Source organism: Hyperolius riggenbachi, chromosome 3 (genome assembly GCF_040937935.1).
Source record: "Hyperolius riggenbachi isolate aHypRig1 chromosome 3, aHypRig1.pri, whole genome shotgun sequence".
In the NCBI taxonomy this organism is placed as follows: Eukaryota; Metazoa; Chordata; class Amphibia; order Anura; family Hyperoliidae; genus Hyperolius; species Hyperolius riggenbachi.
This window is the reverse complement of record NC_090648.1, coordinates 33,997,276-34,013,671: the sequence shown is the minus strand read 5'-3', so window position 1 is coordinate 34,013,671 and position 16,396 is coordinate 33,997,276. Positions and strand designations below refer to the sequence as shown.

General features: G+C 45.2%; 1 protein-coding gene across 1 annotated transcript; it reads left to right on the top strand.

Moving 5' to 3' along the window:
- Positions 1-1,330: 1,330 nt before the first annotated feature.
- On the top strand, positions 1,331-16,125 carry RANGRF (RAN guanine nucleotide release factor). Its single transcript, XM_068273974.1, has 5 exons — positions 1,331-1,632; positions 4,531-4,647; positions 5,839-5,995; positions 14,926-15,020; positions 15,658-16,125. Exons 1-5 carry the CDS (start codon positions 1,553-1,555, stop codon positions 15,776-15,778), a joined length of 570 nt encoding a protein of 189 aa, XP_068130075.1. The 5' UTR covers positions 1,331-1,552; the 3' UTR covers positions 15,779-16,125.
- Positions 16,126-16,396: the final 271 nt, after the last annotated feature.

The window sequence follows — 16,396 nt, the reverse complement described above, 5'->3', positions numbered from 1 at the left end:
AATCGCCCAAGTAAGAACGGGCCCATAGTTTTTTTTTACACTAGTGCTTTCAAAAGTGCTAGTGTTTGAGCATTTTGCTGAAAATCGCAGGCAAAACGCTCAAGTGTGAATACTTACACATGTAAATGCATTGCATGAAAATTAAAACACATGTAAAGGAATAACTGCATAATTAATCGTGATGATTAAAGTGAACCCGAGGTGGGAATGATATGGAGGTTGCCATATTGATTTCTTTTCAACCAATACCAGTTCCCTGGCAGACCTGCTGATCTATTTGGCTGCAGTAGTGTCTGAATCACACCAAAAACAAGCAGGCAGGTTAATCTTGTCAGATCTGACAATAATGTCAGAAACACCTGATCTGCATATGCTTGTTTCGGGTCTATGGCTAAGGGCTTGTTCACACTGCAGGCGTTTTAGGGTCTTTTTCGGCCGCCTGCGGTTTTTAAAAACGCCCTTGTGGCCAATGAATGTCTATGAAAAGAATTGGAGGCAGAGGATCAGCAGGACTGCCAGGTAACTGGTATTTCTTAAAAGGAAATAAATATATATCCTCATATCACTCTAACCTCGGGTAATAAATTCGTACATCAACCAGGCAACCGTTTTTCAAGGTCAGCAATGGCAGCAGGGCCGGAGCTACCATAGGAAAAAATAGGCAATTGCCGCAGGGCCCCAGAGCCTGTAGGGGCCCCCAAGGTGTCCCTCCCCATCTTAACTATTGCACCTCCGGGACTCTGCAGAGTCTGTTAAGTTGGGAGGTGATTGGGGGAGGGTCAGTAGCCAGCTCAGGGGCCCAGGAGGGAAATTTGGCGTCAACAATGGGCCTCTAATGATGCGTTTTGGTCGGGGGATGTCTGTTGGTGGGCCCCCCAGGCTAATTTTGCCCTAGGGCCCAATTGTTACTGGAACCGGCCCTGAATGGCAGCCTCTATATTTCTCTGTCTTTACAGGTTATTTTTTTTATTATAATTACACATAAAAAACTGGGGATTTCGAGTCTCAAGTTCCTCTACTTCTCACACTTCTGAATGTTCTGTCTGGCACAATTATGACAGCCTGACACTGGAGGCAGCCACTTGAAATGAAAAAATTTGCCCACAAATAACATGGGCGACACAGCTTCAATGACGTCACTGCCAGAAGATTCAATAGCACAAAATGCCACACAAACGGCAAATGGTTCTTCTTCCGTCCCGGGGGCTTCATGCCTCCCTCTGTAACAAAGTGCCTATTTTTTCCTCTATTTTGAATGAAATTAAATTAGTAAATGAAAGGCACATGCATAATGCCCTCACACAAGATGGCCGCTGCGTATTCCAGGGACGTCTCTGCCTGACCTAGTTCTGCTTTAGTTGAGAATTAGTACATTTCATGAGTAACGAGCCTCTGTTTATAAAGAGTACACCGTTTGGGCAGATTGTTAGCTGTTTTGCAGAATAAACCTGGAAGAAAAGTGCATGCTGGGAATTGTAGTCATGATGAGCAGGAAACATGTGGAGTGAATTCCCGCAGAGCATGCTGGGAGGCTTCTAATGTTGCCCAGCTAATGGAACTTGCTGCTGCACAGAGTCCCCTGTTTGGGGGAGCCCTCTCTGCCATTCTACCCCCAGCTATCCAGGATGTCAGGTGAGGGACAGACTGCAGGCTGTGAATAGGGGGTGGGGTGTCCAGTAACCTGAGATAGCCCCCTCACTGTGCTCACTGCTCAGGCTGAGATTGCTACCCTGAAATTAGATTGTCAGGTCTTGGGGGGGTCACTGATGACTTGTGTTTGCAGCTCCTAGTCTGTGCTTCTTTTCCCTGTTCTTGGAGGTCTTCTGTGGATTATTGGGTGGCTGTGATTAGATTGTTAGCTTCTGGGGTGCGTGGTAATATTATGCTGACATTAGATTGTCAGCTCTTGGGTGTCCAGTGACCTGTGATAGCCCCATCACTGTGCTCAGGCTGAGATTGCTACCCTGACATTAGATTGTCAGCTCTTGGGGGTCCAGGAGTCTGTGATAGCTCCATCACTGTGCCCAGGCTGAGACTGGTACCCTTACATTGATTGTCAGCTCTTGGGGGTCCAGGAGCCTGTAATCTACTGAAAATGTATAGCCTGTTACACACATCCATTTTTGACTGGCCAAGTAGTATGAGAGCTTATCTGCACAATTTGTTCATAGTATTAAAACTTTGCTGGCCCTCTTACTGCTTAAAAGGTCGCCTAATGCGAGAGGGATACAGAGGCTGCCATATTTTTTTCATTTTAAACAATACATATTGCCTGGCTGTCCTGCTGACCCTCTTCTGTGAAATCATAGACCCTCAACAAGCATGCAGATCAGGTGCGCTAACTGAAGTGTGTCTGGATTAGCTGCATGCTTGTTTCAGGTGTGTGATTCAGTCACTACTGCAGCCAAAGAGACCAGCAGGACTGCCAGGCAACTGGTATTGTTTAAGGCTAATTTCACACTAGGACGTTGCGTTAGAGGGGGCGTTAAGGTCGCATAACGTCCCCCTAACGCAACGCCTGGTGGTGCTGGATCTGGACGTCAGAGTGAGCCGCGTTGTGCAGCTCACTCTGGCGTCCGTGATGCCGTGATGCGTACTCTTGTGCGCATGCGGCATCACGTGGTCCCGCCGGCCAATCGCCGCACAGAGCGGCCGCTCCAGGAAGTAAACACTGCACGTCACAACGTGCAGTGAATATTAATTAGCCATGTGCCTGGCTGCTGTTCGCTCCTCCACAACATTACTGAGCATGTGCAAGCAGTCTAACGTGGCTCAGCCGCGTCCAAAGTACTGCATGCAGTACGTTGTCTTGTGACGCAGCGTTACAATGTAACGCAACGTGGGCACTGTGAACAGCCCCATTGATTTTTCATTACTGTGCGGTGGGCTGCGTTACAGGCTGCTCTAACGTGCGCCTGTAACGTCCCACTGTGAAAGCCGCCTAAAAGTAAATAAATATGGCTTTAATTGTATGTGTATACTAGGCTACAGCCCGGGACACGTTTTCATGATTGGTCGATCACTGACCATTCTTGTCACCTCTATGTAGCATGAGGGTTTGCCTACACAGTCTGCTCATAGTATTCAATATCATCAAAATTGAATGTGTATACCAGGCTTAAAGGAGACCTTAGCGCTGACAAAAATGTAAAATGATTTAAGGGTAGCAGATGTGAAGAATGCTAGAGAAATGGAGGGAGCAAGCGGGGAGCATGATGTCATGCGCAGTGCGCTCCCGGCCACGGACGTGTGTAGGCCGCCTGCGCAGTAAAGCCCGACTCCGGCAACCCGGAAGAAGGGAATGCGCATTCTTCGCAACTGGTATCCTTTAAAGGACAACTGAAACGAGAGGTATATGGAGGCTGCCATATTTTTTCATTTTTTAAACAATACCAGTTGCCTGGCTGTCCTGCTGATCTATTTGGCTGCAGTAGTGTTTGAATAACACCAGAAACAAGCATGCAGCTAATCTTGTCAGATCTGACAATAATGTCAGAAACATCTGATCTGCTGCATGCTTGTTCAGGGGCTGTGGCTGAAAGTATTACAGGCAGAGGATCAGCAGGGAGAGCCAGGCAACTGGTATTGTTTAAATGGAAACAAATATGACAGCCACCATATACCTCTCACTTCAGTTGTCCTTTAAGGTCCCAACCATATGCTTTAAGCACATTTAATTCAAAAAAAAAATTGGTTAGTCTGTTTTCATAAAATGTTTCAATGGTGACACTGGACATTTTTATCAGTTGTGTTGGGAGGAGTTTTTCCCCAAAGATTTTGCATGCTCCAAGATTTTACCTACAAATGATACATGGAGGAGGGGCTTACTTCATTCAGACCTTTTAAAGAGAGTCTGAAGCGACATTAAAAATTGCTTTTTACCTTATAAACATGGGCACGTTTGCCCCTGCTAAAACGCTGCTATCCCGCGGCTGAACGAGGGGTCTTTACCCCCCAAATCCCCTCCGTGGTGTCCGGGGAGCGCTTCCTGTTGAGGCAGGGCTAATGGCTGTAGCTCTGCCTCTCACCGTGTCTATCAGCGCGTATCTCCGCCTCTCCCCCGCCCCTCTCCCTCTTCCTTCACTGAGAAGGGCGGGGGAGAGGCGGAGATCCGCCGCTGATAGACGCGCATGGAGGCAGAGCTACGGCCATGAGCTCTGCCTCCATGAGCAGCAAAATCTACGACCAAGTTGGTTGTGTATTTTGCCGGGGGGGGGGATTTGGGGGGGTAAAGACCCCTCGTTCAGCTGCGGGATAGCGGTGTTTTAGCAGGGGCAAACAGAGTCTCTTTAAAATGAAATATTGGATGGGAGAGGTTTGCCTATTAAATACTGGGGGGGTGGGCGTGCTCCAAGAGTTCACTTATAAAGTAATGGGGGAAGGCCTTTCTCCAAAACTCCACCTATAAATGAAATATTGGCTGAAGTTGCTATTTGCTCCCCTCATGTTACTGTCTATGGCTCCCTGTTCTGCCCTGATCCTGCAGCAGCAGTCAGCTTTGTTGTCTCACTGTTGTCTTTCTCTGCCCAGCGAGCTGCGAGAGATACCAGATAACCAGGAGGTGTTTGCGCACCGGCACACGGATCAGAGCATTATCATAGAGCTTCTGGAGTTCCAGGCTGGCATGTCTGACCCCGATGCGGCCCGGTAAGATGCATGCAGGGTCCAGAATAGTGATAATATAGGTTATACAGATTTTTACACTCAAATGACGTTCAATTGATCCTGAGCCAAGGCAGGTGGCAAAAGCAAAAGGGCAGTACGGTGGTGTAGTAGTTAGCGCTCTCGCCTTGCAGCGCTGGGTCCCCGGTTCAAATCCCAGCCAGGGCACTATCTGCATGGAGTTTGTATGTTCTCCCTGTGTTTGCGTGGGTTTCCTCCGGGCACTCTGGTTTCCTCCCACATCCCAAAAACATACAGATACGTGAATTGGCTTCCCCCTAAATCGGCCCTAGACTACAACACATACAGTACACTACATGATACATACATAGAAATAAAACTATCGCAGGGATTAGATTGTGAGCCCCTCTGAGGGACAATATACTCTGCACATCGCTGCGGAAGATGTCAGTGCTATAAAATACTAATTAATAAAAATAAAGCAAAGTTATCGGCTTTTGCTAAATCAAGTTGATCCACCGTGTGTGTACAGTGTGTGTGTGTACAGTGTGTGTGTGTACAGTGTGTGTGTGTGTACAGTGTGTGTGTGTGTACAGTGTGTGTGTGTGTACAGTGTGTGTGTGTACAGTGTGTGTGTGTGTGTGTACAGTGTGTGTGTGTACAGTGTGTGTGTGTGTGTACAGTGTGTGTGTGTGTACAGTGTGTGTGTGTGTACAGTGTGTGTGTATGTACAGTGTGTGTGTGTGTACAGTGTGTGTGTGTGTACAGTGTGTGTGTGTGTACAGTGTGTGTGTGTGTACAGTGTGTGTGTGTGTACAGTGTGTGTGTGTGTACAGTGTGTGTGTGTGTACAGTGTGTGTGTGTGTACAGTGTGTGTGTACAGTGTGTGTGTACAGTGTGTGTGTACAGTGTGTGTGTGTACAGTGTGTGTGTGTGTGTGTGTGTACAGTGTGTAGTGTGTGTGTGTACAGTGTGTGTGTGTGTGTACAGTGTGTGCGTGTGTCTCTGCTGTACACACACCCGATTATCAGCAGTGCTGATCGTTATCTGCCACATCAGCCAACTTTGATCTAGCATGTGTATGGCCCTTAACCTTTTCATAGGATGAGATGATTTTTGGGGGGCCATCTGAGAAGTTGGGCAATTATATGTGTGCTTCTATACATACTGTGACAGCTTTATTGCACTGATGACGCTGTCTTGTCTATGGCTTAGGTACCACTTTGAAGATGTGGCCACCAGCAATGATGCCCAGGGAAAGGCGGAGATTGTCAGCGTCGAGCCCCTCCCCCTGGCACAGCTCTCGCTCACAGACTGCTCCAGCGCCTGGGCTCTCACCGGGCACCAGCTGGTCTCCAAATTCAATGAGCAGGTAAGTGTCCCTTAGGGCCCGTTTCCACTATCGCGAATCCGCATGCGGGCAACGCATGCGGATCCGCACAGTCAGTAGAAGTGGATGGGACTGTTTCCACTTGTGCGTTTCCCCGCACGTTTTTCTGTGCAGAAAAAATCTGCAGGGTAGGGGCCTCAGAATTCGCCTGCGTGTGGAATGCAGGCGAATCGCACACAATGTATTTAATAGGGAAATCGCATGCGTTTTCCCCATGCGTTTTTTGCCGCGATTTCGCATGCGATTTCGCATAGGTACCCATGTTAATTCACACAGGCAGTGACATGGTTAAAATCGCATACAGCCTTACCTATGCGAAATCGCATGCGAAATCGCGGCAAAAAACGCATGCGGAATCGCACCCGCATGCGATTTTCCTGCGGTGATTAGCCGGCGATTTCGTAACGCTACAGTGGAAACGGGCCCTTATAGTGTAGATATGTAGATCTACTTATGCTACCTGTATAGAACAGTGCTGGATATGGAGACAGAAAGGAGAAAAAGTGCACACTGTGATACTAGCAGGTGAGGGCTCTAGGCCCTGTAGGAAAGGTCTCACCTGGTTGTCAAGGCTGGAGAAACCTATATAGGTTTGCCAGCTGTCACGCTTGTGTCTCTGTTGTGCCGGGGACCTGGCTTGCACGGATATCCTCACGGTCCTGGATGGTGATCCGATTGGGATTCCACGGTGGTTATCTGGAACACGCTGCGGTGGGCGTGTAAACGGTTTTCTGTGCTCGGCCGGTACGAGCCTGATTCCCCGGCTATGAGTGTAGTGGGAGATGAAAACCGCTAGCAAAGCAAGGCGGAGCTAGCTGCAATGATATGCAACGGCTGTGTTTGAAATGTTTCAAGATTCAAACTAGGCTAGTATCACAGTGTGCGCTTTTTCTCCTTTCTTCTTAGTGTAGAAACAGCCACACACACAGACAACCTTGATCTGTTACACTAAGGGAATAGAGGCACCCACACTCGTGACTGCTGCAAGCTTGGGCACTTTATATTGACCTGAGGAAGCGAGACAGTACCCATGAAACGCGTTGTCTTATGTGCATCAATAAATATATCTCCCTCATGTGGTTTGTTCCTTGAAGTAAAAATCTATTAACCCTTCGCACTCTCGCATGCAAATGTTCAAACAAATGCATTCACAGATTCACTCATCCAGGCACAACTGTTATCCCTACAGCTAAATTAAAAGCCAGGGTTTTAGTTCACAGAAAAATGCGTTCTTATGCTTAGTCACCTATACTGCGCAGAAGTATCCAGGTAAACATAGGTGTCCTAACTCTGGCCCTGTAACATGCATAGTGCAGACATGCAAACACATTCATTGCATCAAACCTATCAATGGATTAGGAGCACACATCCTAACTTCCTCTCCTGGGAAAGACAGTGCATCTTACCAATCGCACAAGGGAGCTAATGTTATGTGTCCATGTGCACAATGCGCATACACCAGCATAAGCTGTCTGCATGCTGACAAACATACAGGGGAAGGGGGAGTGCACCGAATTGGACCCTAGCCACAGGGGTCAATGATAAGAATAAACATACATATATCCAGACACATCGCCTCTAGTTAGGACATTAAATAAATTATTAGGGAAAGGGAGGTGCTGAAGGGGGTGTGGCTAGAAACAGCAAAAATCAATTAACCCTTCGCACACTCACATGCAAATGTTCAAACAAATGCATTCACTGAATTTACTCATCCAGGCACAACTGTTATCCCTACAGCTAAATTAAAAGCCAGGGTTTTAGTTCACAGAAGAATGCATTCTTATGCTTAGTCACCTATACTGCTGTATTTTTTTCTTGTTCCTTGAAGTAGGTAAGATCTAACTACTCCTATTTTATAATTGTATTCTAGAACAAAAATTATTTTTAGGGCGCCTCCTACTAGTTTTTTATGCTTGATCTGTTACAGGCAGATTACCTCATTCTGATTAAAGCACAACGGAAGTAAGAGGGATATAGGTGCTGACATATTTATACAATGCAGATTGCCTGGCTGTCCTGCTGATCCTCTGCCTGTAATGCTTTTACCCGTAAATTCTGAACAAGCATGCAGATCAGATATTTTTGACAAAAATGTCAAGATTAGCTGCATTTTTTTTTTCAGGTGTGTGTGATTCAGACACTGCTGTAGGCAAATAGATCAGCAGGGCTGCCAGGCAACTGGTATTGTTTAACCACTTCAGCCTACAGTGTTGTTCACCTTATGCATCTGAGCAACTTTCACCTCCCATTCATTCGCCAATAACTTCATCACTACTTATCACACTGAAATGATCTATATCTTGTTTTTGCCGCCACCATTTAGGCTTTCTTTGGGTGGTACATTTTGCTAAGAATTGTTTTATCCTAAATCCATTTTAACATTGTCCATTATAGTTTGAAATTAATACATGCTACCATGATTAAATTATGTCCCTATCACAATTTATGGCGCTGTTATTTTATTTGGAAATAAAGGTGCATTTTTTCAATTTGCGTTCAATCACTATTTACAAGCTTCTAATTTAATAAAATATAGTAGTATACTCTCTTGACATGCATATTCAAACAGTTCAGACCCTTGGGTAACTGTTGTTTTTAAAAAAAAAAATTATTAAACATTTTATTTGGTAATTTTTGGTGTAGGAGGTAAACAGTTCATTTTAAATGTAATATAATGTAATTATTTAATAAAAAATTTACCTGGGTGTAGTTTTACTATTTGGCCACAAGATGGCCACAGTCAAAAAGTCCTGGAAGCGAACGATCTCGCTTACAAAAAGCATTAGGAGGATGGGAAGCTGTTTTTCCCAGGGTCGTCTCCAGGACAGCACCCATATGAGATAAATTCCCTCCAGATACTATTGGACAGGAGAAGGTTAAAAATTAGCATACCCTGCAGCAGCATACATATATATATCCCTAACCTGAACTAACCTTCAGTTTAATTCCTGTCCACGGAAGGAGGAGGATCGAACAGGAGAGTCCATGTCAGTTGGCAGGCTCTGAGCGGCTGTTTCCCCCGTGTACACACCAGCCAGGCGGGATTGATGTGGGGAGAGGACGCCGGCTCCGTGTTACAGACCTCAGGAAGACGCTAAGGCTTATGGGGCGAGAATCTGTGCGTGCAGTGCGCGCGCATTGGTCGGCGTTTTGCGGAGGTCGGATTGGCTCACCGGGTCAGATGACCGGGTGGAAGCCTGAGCACGCCCCTCTAGGAAGCAGAGCGGAAGCTGGACTGGCGTGGGGGCGACATGCAGCAGAAGCGCCAGAATGCTGAACGCTGTCCAGGAGTTAACCCTTTCACTGCTGGCAGGCAAAGTAAGTCCAGTCTAAGGGTTAGGAGGGAACTGATGTGCATGGTTGTGGCTGCGGGGGGTGAAGCCTTTAGAGGTGGAACCAGGCAGACATTTTAAAACAACTCAGTCTGTTTTCCATTATACTCATTTACAATGGAAGGATCAGACGTATCTCCGCAGGGATCTGCTGAACAGAGCTCCAGTGCTGGTTTGGTATGTAAACCCACAGTGTGGGCTTTATTGCTTCTGGTCTCTGTTATTATAGATAGTAATTTAGTCCTTTTCTTTTTCTTGCTTGTAGCCCAGACTGGTAAAGCTGACAAGCCGGTTAAAATAAAGGAAACAAGAGATGAATCAGGCCATGCTTCAGTGCAATTGCCAAAAACTGAGCTAAAGTGTAAAGAAAAGAAATGTGCTTTATGTGCAGCAAAAATTTCATCTGCATCAGGAAAGAGTTTATGTAGTTCCTGTACTCAGAAAAGTGGTTAAAGAGGAAACCTCGAATATGTTTAAAGATCTTATGGGATGGATGAAGTCAGAAATAAAAGCTACTTTTTCAATCCTATAAGGAGTCTGCCCCATCTACCTCTTCAGCAGTACCTGAATCATTACCACCTAATGTAATTCCTTCCTCTCCCAAAGCATTAACATCTGTGGGCGAATCTCAGCAGGGGCAAAAGAGAAAGTGGAATTCAGACTCAGAGCATTCAGAGGGTGAGATTCATCACTGGAGGAAATGAGTACTGAAGGGATACTGTAAGTCACAAGAATCAAGAAAGGGACAGAGATTTGCTTTTCTATGATTAATATGGATCAATTGTTAAGTGCGATGTTTGCTAATATGGATATTAAGGAAGAGGAAAAGGATCTTTCCACTTTAGACAAAATGTATAGAAGTCTGACAAAAAAAAAAAAAAAAAAAAAGTTTTATCCCGGTTCACTCTACATTAAAGGAATTAATAGGGAATGGCAGAACCCAGAAAAAAAAAAAAAAAAAAAAAAAAGGGCCTTTTGGCCTAGGTCTATGAATAGGAAATACCCCTTTAAACCCGAGGACCAAAAGATTTGGGGCCCAGTTCCCAGATTGGATCCTGCTTTATCTAAAGTGTCTCGCAAATCGCACGTACAATTTGAGGACTTTGGGGTTCTGAAGGATCCCCTAGATAAGAAGGTAGATAATCTATTAAGAAGAAATTGGAAACAACTACTTTAATTTTCAAATCCGCAGTAGCTAGTACGGCCTTCTCAAGATCATTTAAAATATGGTTGCAACAACTAGAAATGCATATCGCTGAAGGTTCACCTAGAGATGTTATACTCAAATCTTTTCCTAATCTGTTTCAGGTAGTAGATTATCTTACAGATGCAGCGGATGAGACAATGAGACTTACTGCAAGAGCTTCTGCTTTATCCAATTCAGCAAGAAGGGGAATATGGGTGAGACCCTGGGAAGGTGATGTTTCTTCCAAGATAAAACTGTGTGGCTTTCCATGTGAGGTTAAATTTTTTGTTTGGCACAAAATTAGATGAAACATTAGAGAGATCAGCAGACTTTAAGGAAAACTTTCCAAATAAAAAGATAACTTTTAGGTTTAAACATTCCTTTCGGGGTTCAAGAAAACAGGCGGAGCTTACATGGCGTCTCTGGATCTACAGGGCGCGTATCTGCATATTCCAATACATCTGGAGTCTCAAGCGTTCATGAGGTTTGCAATACATCAAACAGGCGAGGTAAGACACTATCCGTTTACAGTTCTTCCATTTGGCCTCTCCTCAGCCCCTTGGTTGTTTACAAAGTAATGACTGAAATCCTTGCTTTCTTGAGATTTAGGGAGATTTAAATCATAGCATATCTAGACGATTTGTTTTTATGGGGAAACTCAGCTATGTCAGTATCCACCCAGATTCAGACCACAGTGTTGGTGCTTGAATCGGTAGGGTGGTTAATCAATTGGGAAAAGTCATTCCTTACTCCATCTCAGATTATGATTTTCCTGGGTTTTCAGATAAATACTGTTAATCAAAGAGTTTATCTTCCTGCACAAAGGAGAGAACTTTTTGAATGTGTTTCTTTTCAGGATTCAACTTCCATCATTTTAAGAAAAGCCATGTCTCTGCTCGGTCTTATGACATCCTCATTCCCGGCGGTCCTATGGGGCCAGATGCATCCAAGACAACTTCAACTATGGATTTTGCAATCTTGGAACAGGAAACAGAATGCATTAGACAAGAGGGTGCTAATACCGCACTATGTCAAGATGTCACTTCATTGGTGGTTGGAGCCAGCTCATCTAAGGGAAGGCCGTCTATGGAACTTGCCATACCAAAGGATAATAACCACAGACGCCTGCTCTTGGGGCTGGGGAGCACATATGGACAACATTCCAACTCAGGGAGCTTGGGAGAAGGATCTTGCCCGGGCTCATTCCAACATCAGAGAGATGGAAGCAGTTAGAATGGCACTTTTACAATTCCAAGTACACATCCAGGGACTACATATAGTAATCAATCAGACAACAGTACAGTGGTAGCCCACGTAAATCATCAGGGAGGAACCAGGAGCAGAACATTATGCAACAGAGTAAGCATGATCCTTCAATGGGCAGAGATGAATCTAGCATCACTGACGGCGGTACACCTAAAGGGAACCTTAAATGTTGTGGCGGATTACCTCAGCTGTTCACAACTGAGCCAAGAAGAATGGATACTAAACGAAGAGGTCTTCCAGAGTTTGACACGCAGGTGGGGGACTCCGACAATAGACTTGTTTGCGACCAGGAAGAATACAAAATGTCGCAGATTTTGTTCCCTCTGTCCCACCGACAATCCGGTCACAGTGGATGCATTTGCACTGAGCTGGAGGGATCATCTGATTTATGTTTTCCACCATTCAGGTTCATTCCAAAAACCCTCAACAAGATTTACAGGGAGAAAGCGTCAAGCATACTAATAATACCTTTCTGGCCAAAAAGAGCTTGGTTTTTTCTCTGTTAGGAAAAGTTATCAGTGCAGGAACCAGTAATGTTACCCCTACGTCAGGATTTGTTACATCAGGGTCCAATAATGCAGCCGCAACTGAAAATGTTGCATCTGTCGGCCTGGAGGATGAATTAAAACTTTTAAAGAAGAAGTGGTTTTTTTCCGGGAATTTATCCAATACTCTACTACAAAGTAGGAAGATGGTCACTAGAAAGATCTACTTGTAAGCTTGGAGAACCTATCTTCATTGGTGCGATGAGAACAAGCTGGATTCAAAACAGGAATATACTCCGTTAGAGTTTCTACAGACAGGACTGGAAAAAGGACTCAGTATCAGTACTTTAAAAGTGCAGACTGCGGCCTTGAGTGTCTTTCTACAAAGGAGATTGGCAGAAAATAAATTTTTTATTGGGTTTTTAGAGTTATGTCTAGAATTAAACCAGTGTTTAAATCTCATGTGCCTCCTTGGGACCTGAACTTAGTACTTCAGGCTCTCATGAGTCGACCTTTTGAGGCAACAGCTAGGAGAGTGGGAGAGATCCAAGTTTTTTCCATAGCAGAGCCATACTGTATTATATCAGATGATAAAATCACACTTAAATTAGATTCTGCTTTCTTACCAAAGGTTTGTACGAATTTTCAGGTCGCAGGAAGTTTTTCCTCCCTTCTTTCTGTCAGGACCCATCTAATGAAAAGGAGGAACACTTTCATTGTCTTGATGTCAGGAGATGTGTAATACAGTATCTGTAAGCAACAAAATCATGGAGAAAGACGCAGGCAATGCTGGTGTTATTGCTGGTATTAATAGAGGAAAGCAGGCATCCAGGCATCCATCGCCAGATGGATAAAACAGACAATTTACTATGGCCTATCAGCTTCAGGGAAAAGAGGTACCTCAGTTGATCAAAGCACATTCAACACAGGCTGTGTCTACCTCTTGGGCAGAAAGAGCAGGAGTTTCTGTAGAGCAGATCTGTAGGGCTGCAACATGGTCGAATAAGAATACATTCGTAAAACATTATAGGCTGAACTTTGATTCCAGTAGAGATTTAATCTTCGGTAGAAGAGTGTTGCAAGCAGCTGTCCCGCCCTAGGGTATGGGTTACACATGTGTAATCTTGGTAGTCTCATATGGGTGCTGTCCTGGAGACGACCCTGGGAAAGACACGTTACTTACCGGTAACGTCTTTTCCGGGAGTCGGAAGGACAGCACCCGGGCTACCCACCCTGATTGGTATATGCGTATATGTGTGTGTATATATATATATATATATATATATATATATATATATATATATATATATATATATATATATATATATATATATATATATATATATAATTGAGTTTTGAGCATTAAATTGTGTTCATCTTTATTGTTACTGAAGCTTAGTTCAGGTTAGGGATATATATATGTATGCTGCTGCAGGGTATGCTAATTTTTAACCTTCTCCTGTCCAATAGTATCTGGAGGGAATTTATCTCATATGGGTGCTGTCCTTCCGACTCCCGGAAAAGACGTTACCGGTAAGTAACATGTGTCTTTTTTTCTGCAGAAAGACCACGGCGTCTGATAAGAGGCTGTCAGTTGTTCTGCTGGGGACATAGATCAATGAATGGGAACTATATTCCCATCAATTTGATCTCGGGGCTAACGGCAGGCGGCGGGATCTGGCGCACCACGCTGCTGCAGCAGCACAGTCTATCTGGACGGATATATACGTCCAGATAGAATTAAGTGGTTAAAAGGAAATATGTATAATAACCATCATACACCTCTCACTTCAGGTTACCTTTTAGACTCTGTTTCCAGGAATTTTGTTTCTATTCTGTACCTTCCCTTCTACCCCACCCCCGACAAAATGATTCCTGTTACTGCAGTGCTGCAAGGTGAGGGCACAGACGGCCACACCTTCAGTTCCCAGAATGAACCATTAGCAGCTTCAATAGAGTTATCCCGTTTGAGATAAATGCGCAGCTTTTGATCTCAGTCAGCAGAACTAGTGCTGTAAATTCTTGGAATGCTTTGATCTCTCTCTCTACTAGCAGAAAATATACAAACAAAGCAGAAGTCCTCCGTTTTTGTCTCACACTGCCCCCTAGTGACAAGGGGCCATAAATGCACATTACAGCAGTACTAATTAGAAGGGAGGAAAGGTAACAAAGAAGAAATAAAAATGTGCTGAAATAAATTGGCCTGGAGGACTTGCAAGCCTGTAAATAAATTTGCAGCAAAAGGGTTAAAAACATCCAAAAGTCAAAGGACAGCAGGCGCTGGCATGAGGCCAATCGGAGCAACTTCGGTCCTGATTGGTGCTGGCCGAACTCTTCCCTCCCACACACCAACATCTCTGACTAGCTTTGGATTGATGTAAAGTTGATTGATGGGGTATGTAAAGGAAAGGGGGTGACAATAGATTTCAGGCACATTTGATGGCTGGAAAAAAATCCATAAGTGCTTAGCTGAAGATTGTCGCCGTGCGATTGGTGGCCTGTGATCCTCTCACTGCGGGTTGATGTTTTATTACTGAGCAATGTGTGCTGTCACACTGCATGTACTCAATGTGTAAACTTTTCATCAGCTATTTTATTTATGCTGCCACTAATATGTTCATGCTTTATTTCCTATTACAGGCTCAGAACACTGTCACTATATACATGGCCTTATTCCGAATGCCACAGTATTCCACAGACCTTCTGGTGACATTCAATGATCCGATTTCAATAGAGTAAGTAACAGAGACAAAAGGGAGCTATAACTATGTCCCTCCTCCTGCAGGGTGACACAGAAGGGAGCTGTGAGTCTGCCCCACCTCCTGCAGGGTGACACAGACAGAAGGGAGCTGGGAGTCTGTCCCTCCTCCTGCAGGGTGACACAGACAGAAGGGAGCTGTGAGTCTGTCCCTCCTCCTGCAGGGTGGCACAGACAGAAGGGAGCTGTGAGTCTGCCCCTCCTCCTGCAGGGTGGCACAGACAAGGGAGCTGTGAGTCTGCCCCCTCCTCCTGCAGGGTGGCACAGACAGTAGGGAGCTGTGAGTCCGCCCCTCCTCCTGCAGGGTGATACAGACAGAAGGGAGCTGTGAGTCTGCCCCTCCTCCTGCAGGGTGACACAGACAGAAGGGAGCTGTGAGTCTGCCCCTCCTCCTGCAGGGTGACACAGACAGAAGGGAGCTGTGAGTCTGCCCCTCCTCCTGCAGGGTGACAAAGGCAAAAGGGAGCTGTGAGTCTGCCCCTCCTCTTGCAGGGTGACACCAAAGGGAGAAATACGTCTCAACTCTCCTGCAGGATGCCCAAAAAATGTTGTGTTCACACTTGCTGGATAACTTGTCCATCTATAGTAAAACAACTGTTTGTATTCTTCCACAGCCCTGCCAGCAGCAGCGCCCCCCCTGTGGTGCACTCGGGAAGTTCTCCTCCCTGGACACAGGAAGATTTTAACCGTCTCTTGTGCAGTTTCCAGCTGCATGATCCTGGGGTATTCGGGTGACTGGAAGCTCCATGAAGAAGAAGCACAGGAGATCTGTTCTATCTGTCCGACTTGTGGAATCCAAACAATAAACGGGACAATCTCCCAGGAAGGGCTATGAATGTAACCACCTACAGAACCGTATTCAGGGCATTTCTTGCCCTCGGAGTGTCCCCAGAATACTCACAATGGAGGAAAGGACTTTTTGAACTTTTGATGGACCCTTACAGCGGGATTGTCAGCAACAAAATCAAATTCCGTTTACCCACTGCTCTGTGTTTGTTAAGCAGCCTTCATCCTGACCCTGCATTGCAAGCACTCCAGTCTATTCAGAAATGTTTTTGCTGTAATAAATCTTATCTTAGTCAGCCTGGCTCTATTTGGTACATTGCTGGGGAGAGGGAAGCTTGTCATCTTCCCTCCCACATTTCTGCTCCTCACTGATTGGCTGAGGGCAGTTCAGTGAGCTGCTGAAATCTGATCTACTGTGTTTCCCCCGAAAATAAGACACTGCCTAATATTAATGTTTGCACCAAATGATGTAATAGGCCTTTTTTTCAGGTAATGTTCTATTTCTATGAACACACAAGTTCCTGTGCCGTGTGTCGTCCTGCCTTCCCTACTGTGACGCCTCTACCT

Excerpts from the sequence above, each read along its gene's own strand:
- RANGRF (XM_068273974.1), top strand. The coding sequence starts at position 1,553 with ATGGAACTTGCTGCTGCACAGAGTCCCCTGTTTGGGGGAGCCCTCTCT. Across the intron at positions 5,996-14,925 it reads TCTCCAAATTCAATGAGCAG|GCTCAGAACACTGTCACTAT; the intron begins GTAAGTGTCCCT and ends TTCCTATTACAG. Across the intron at positions 15,021-15,657 it reads AATGATCCGATTTCAATAGA|CCCTGCCAGCAGCAGCGCCC; the intron begins GTAAGTAACAGA and ends ATTCTTCCACAG.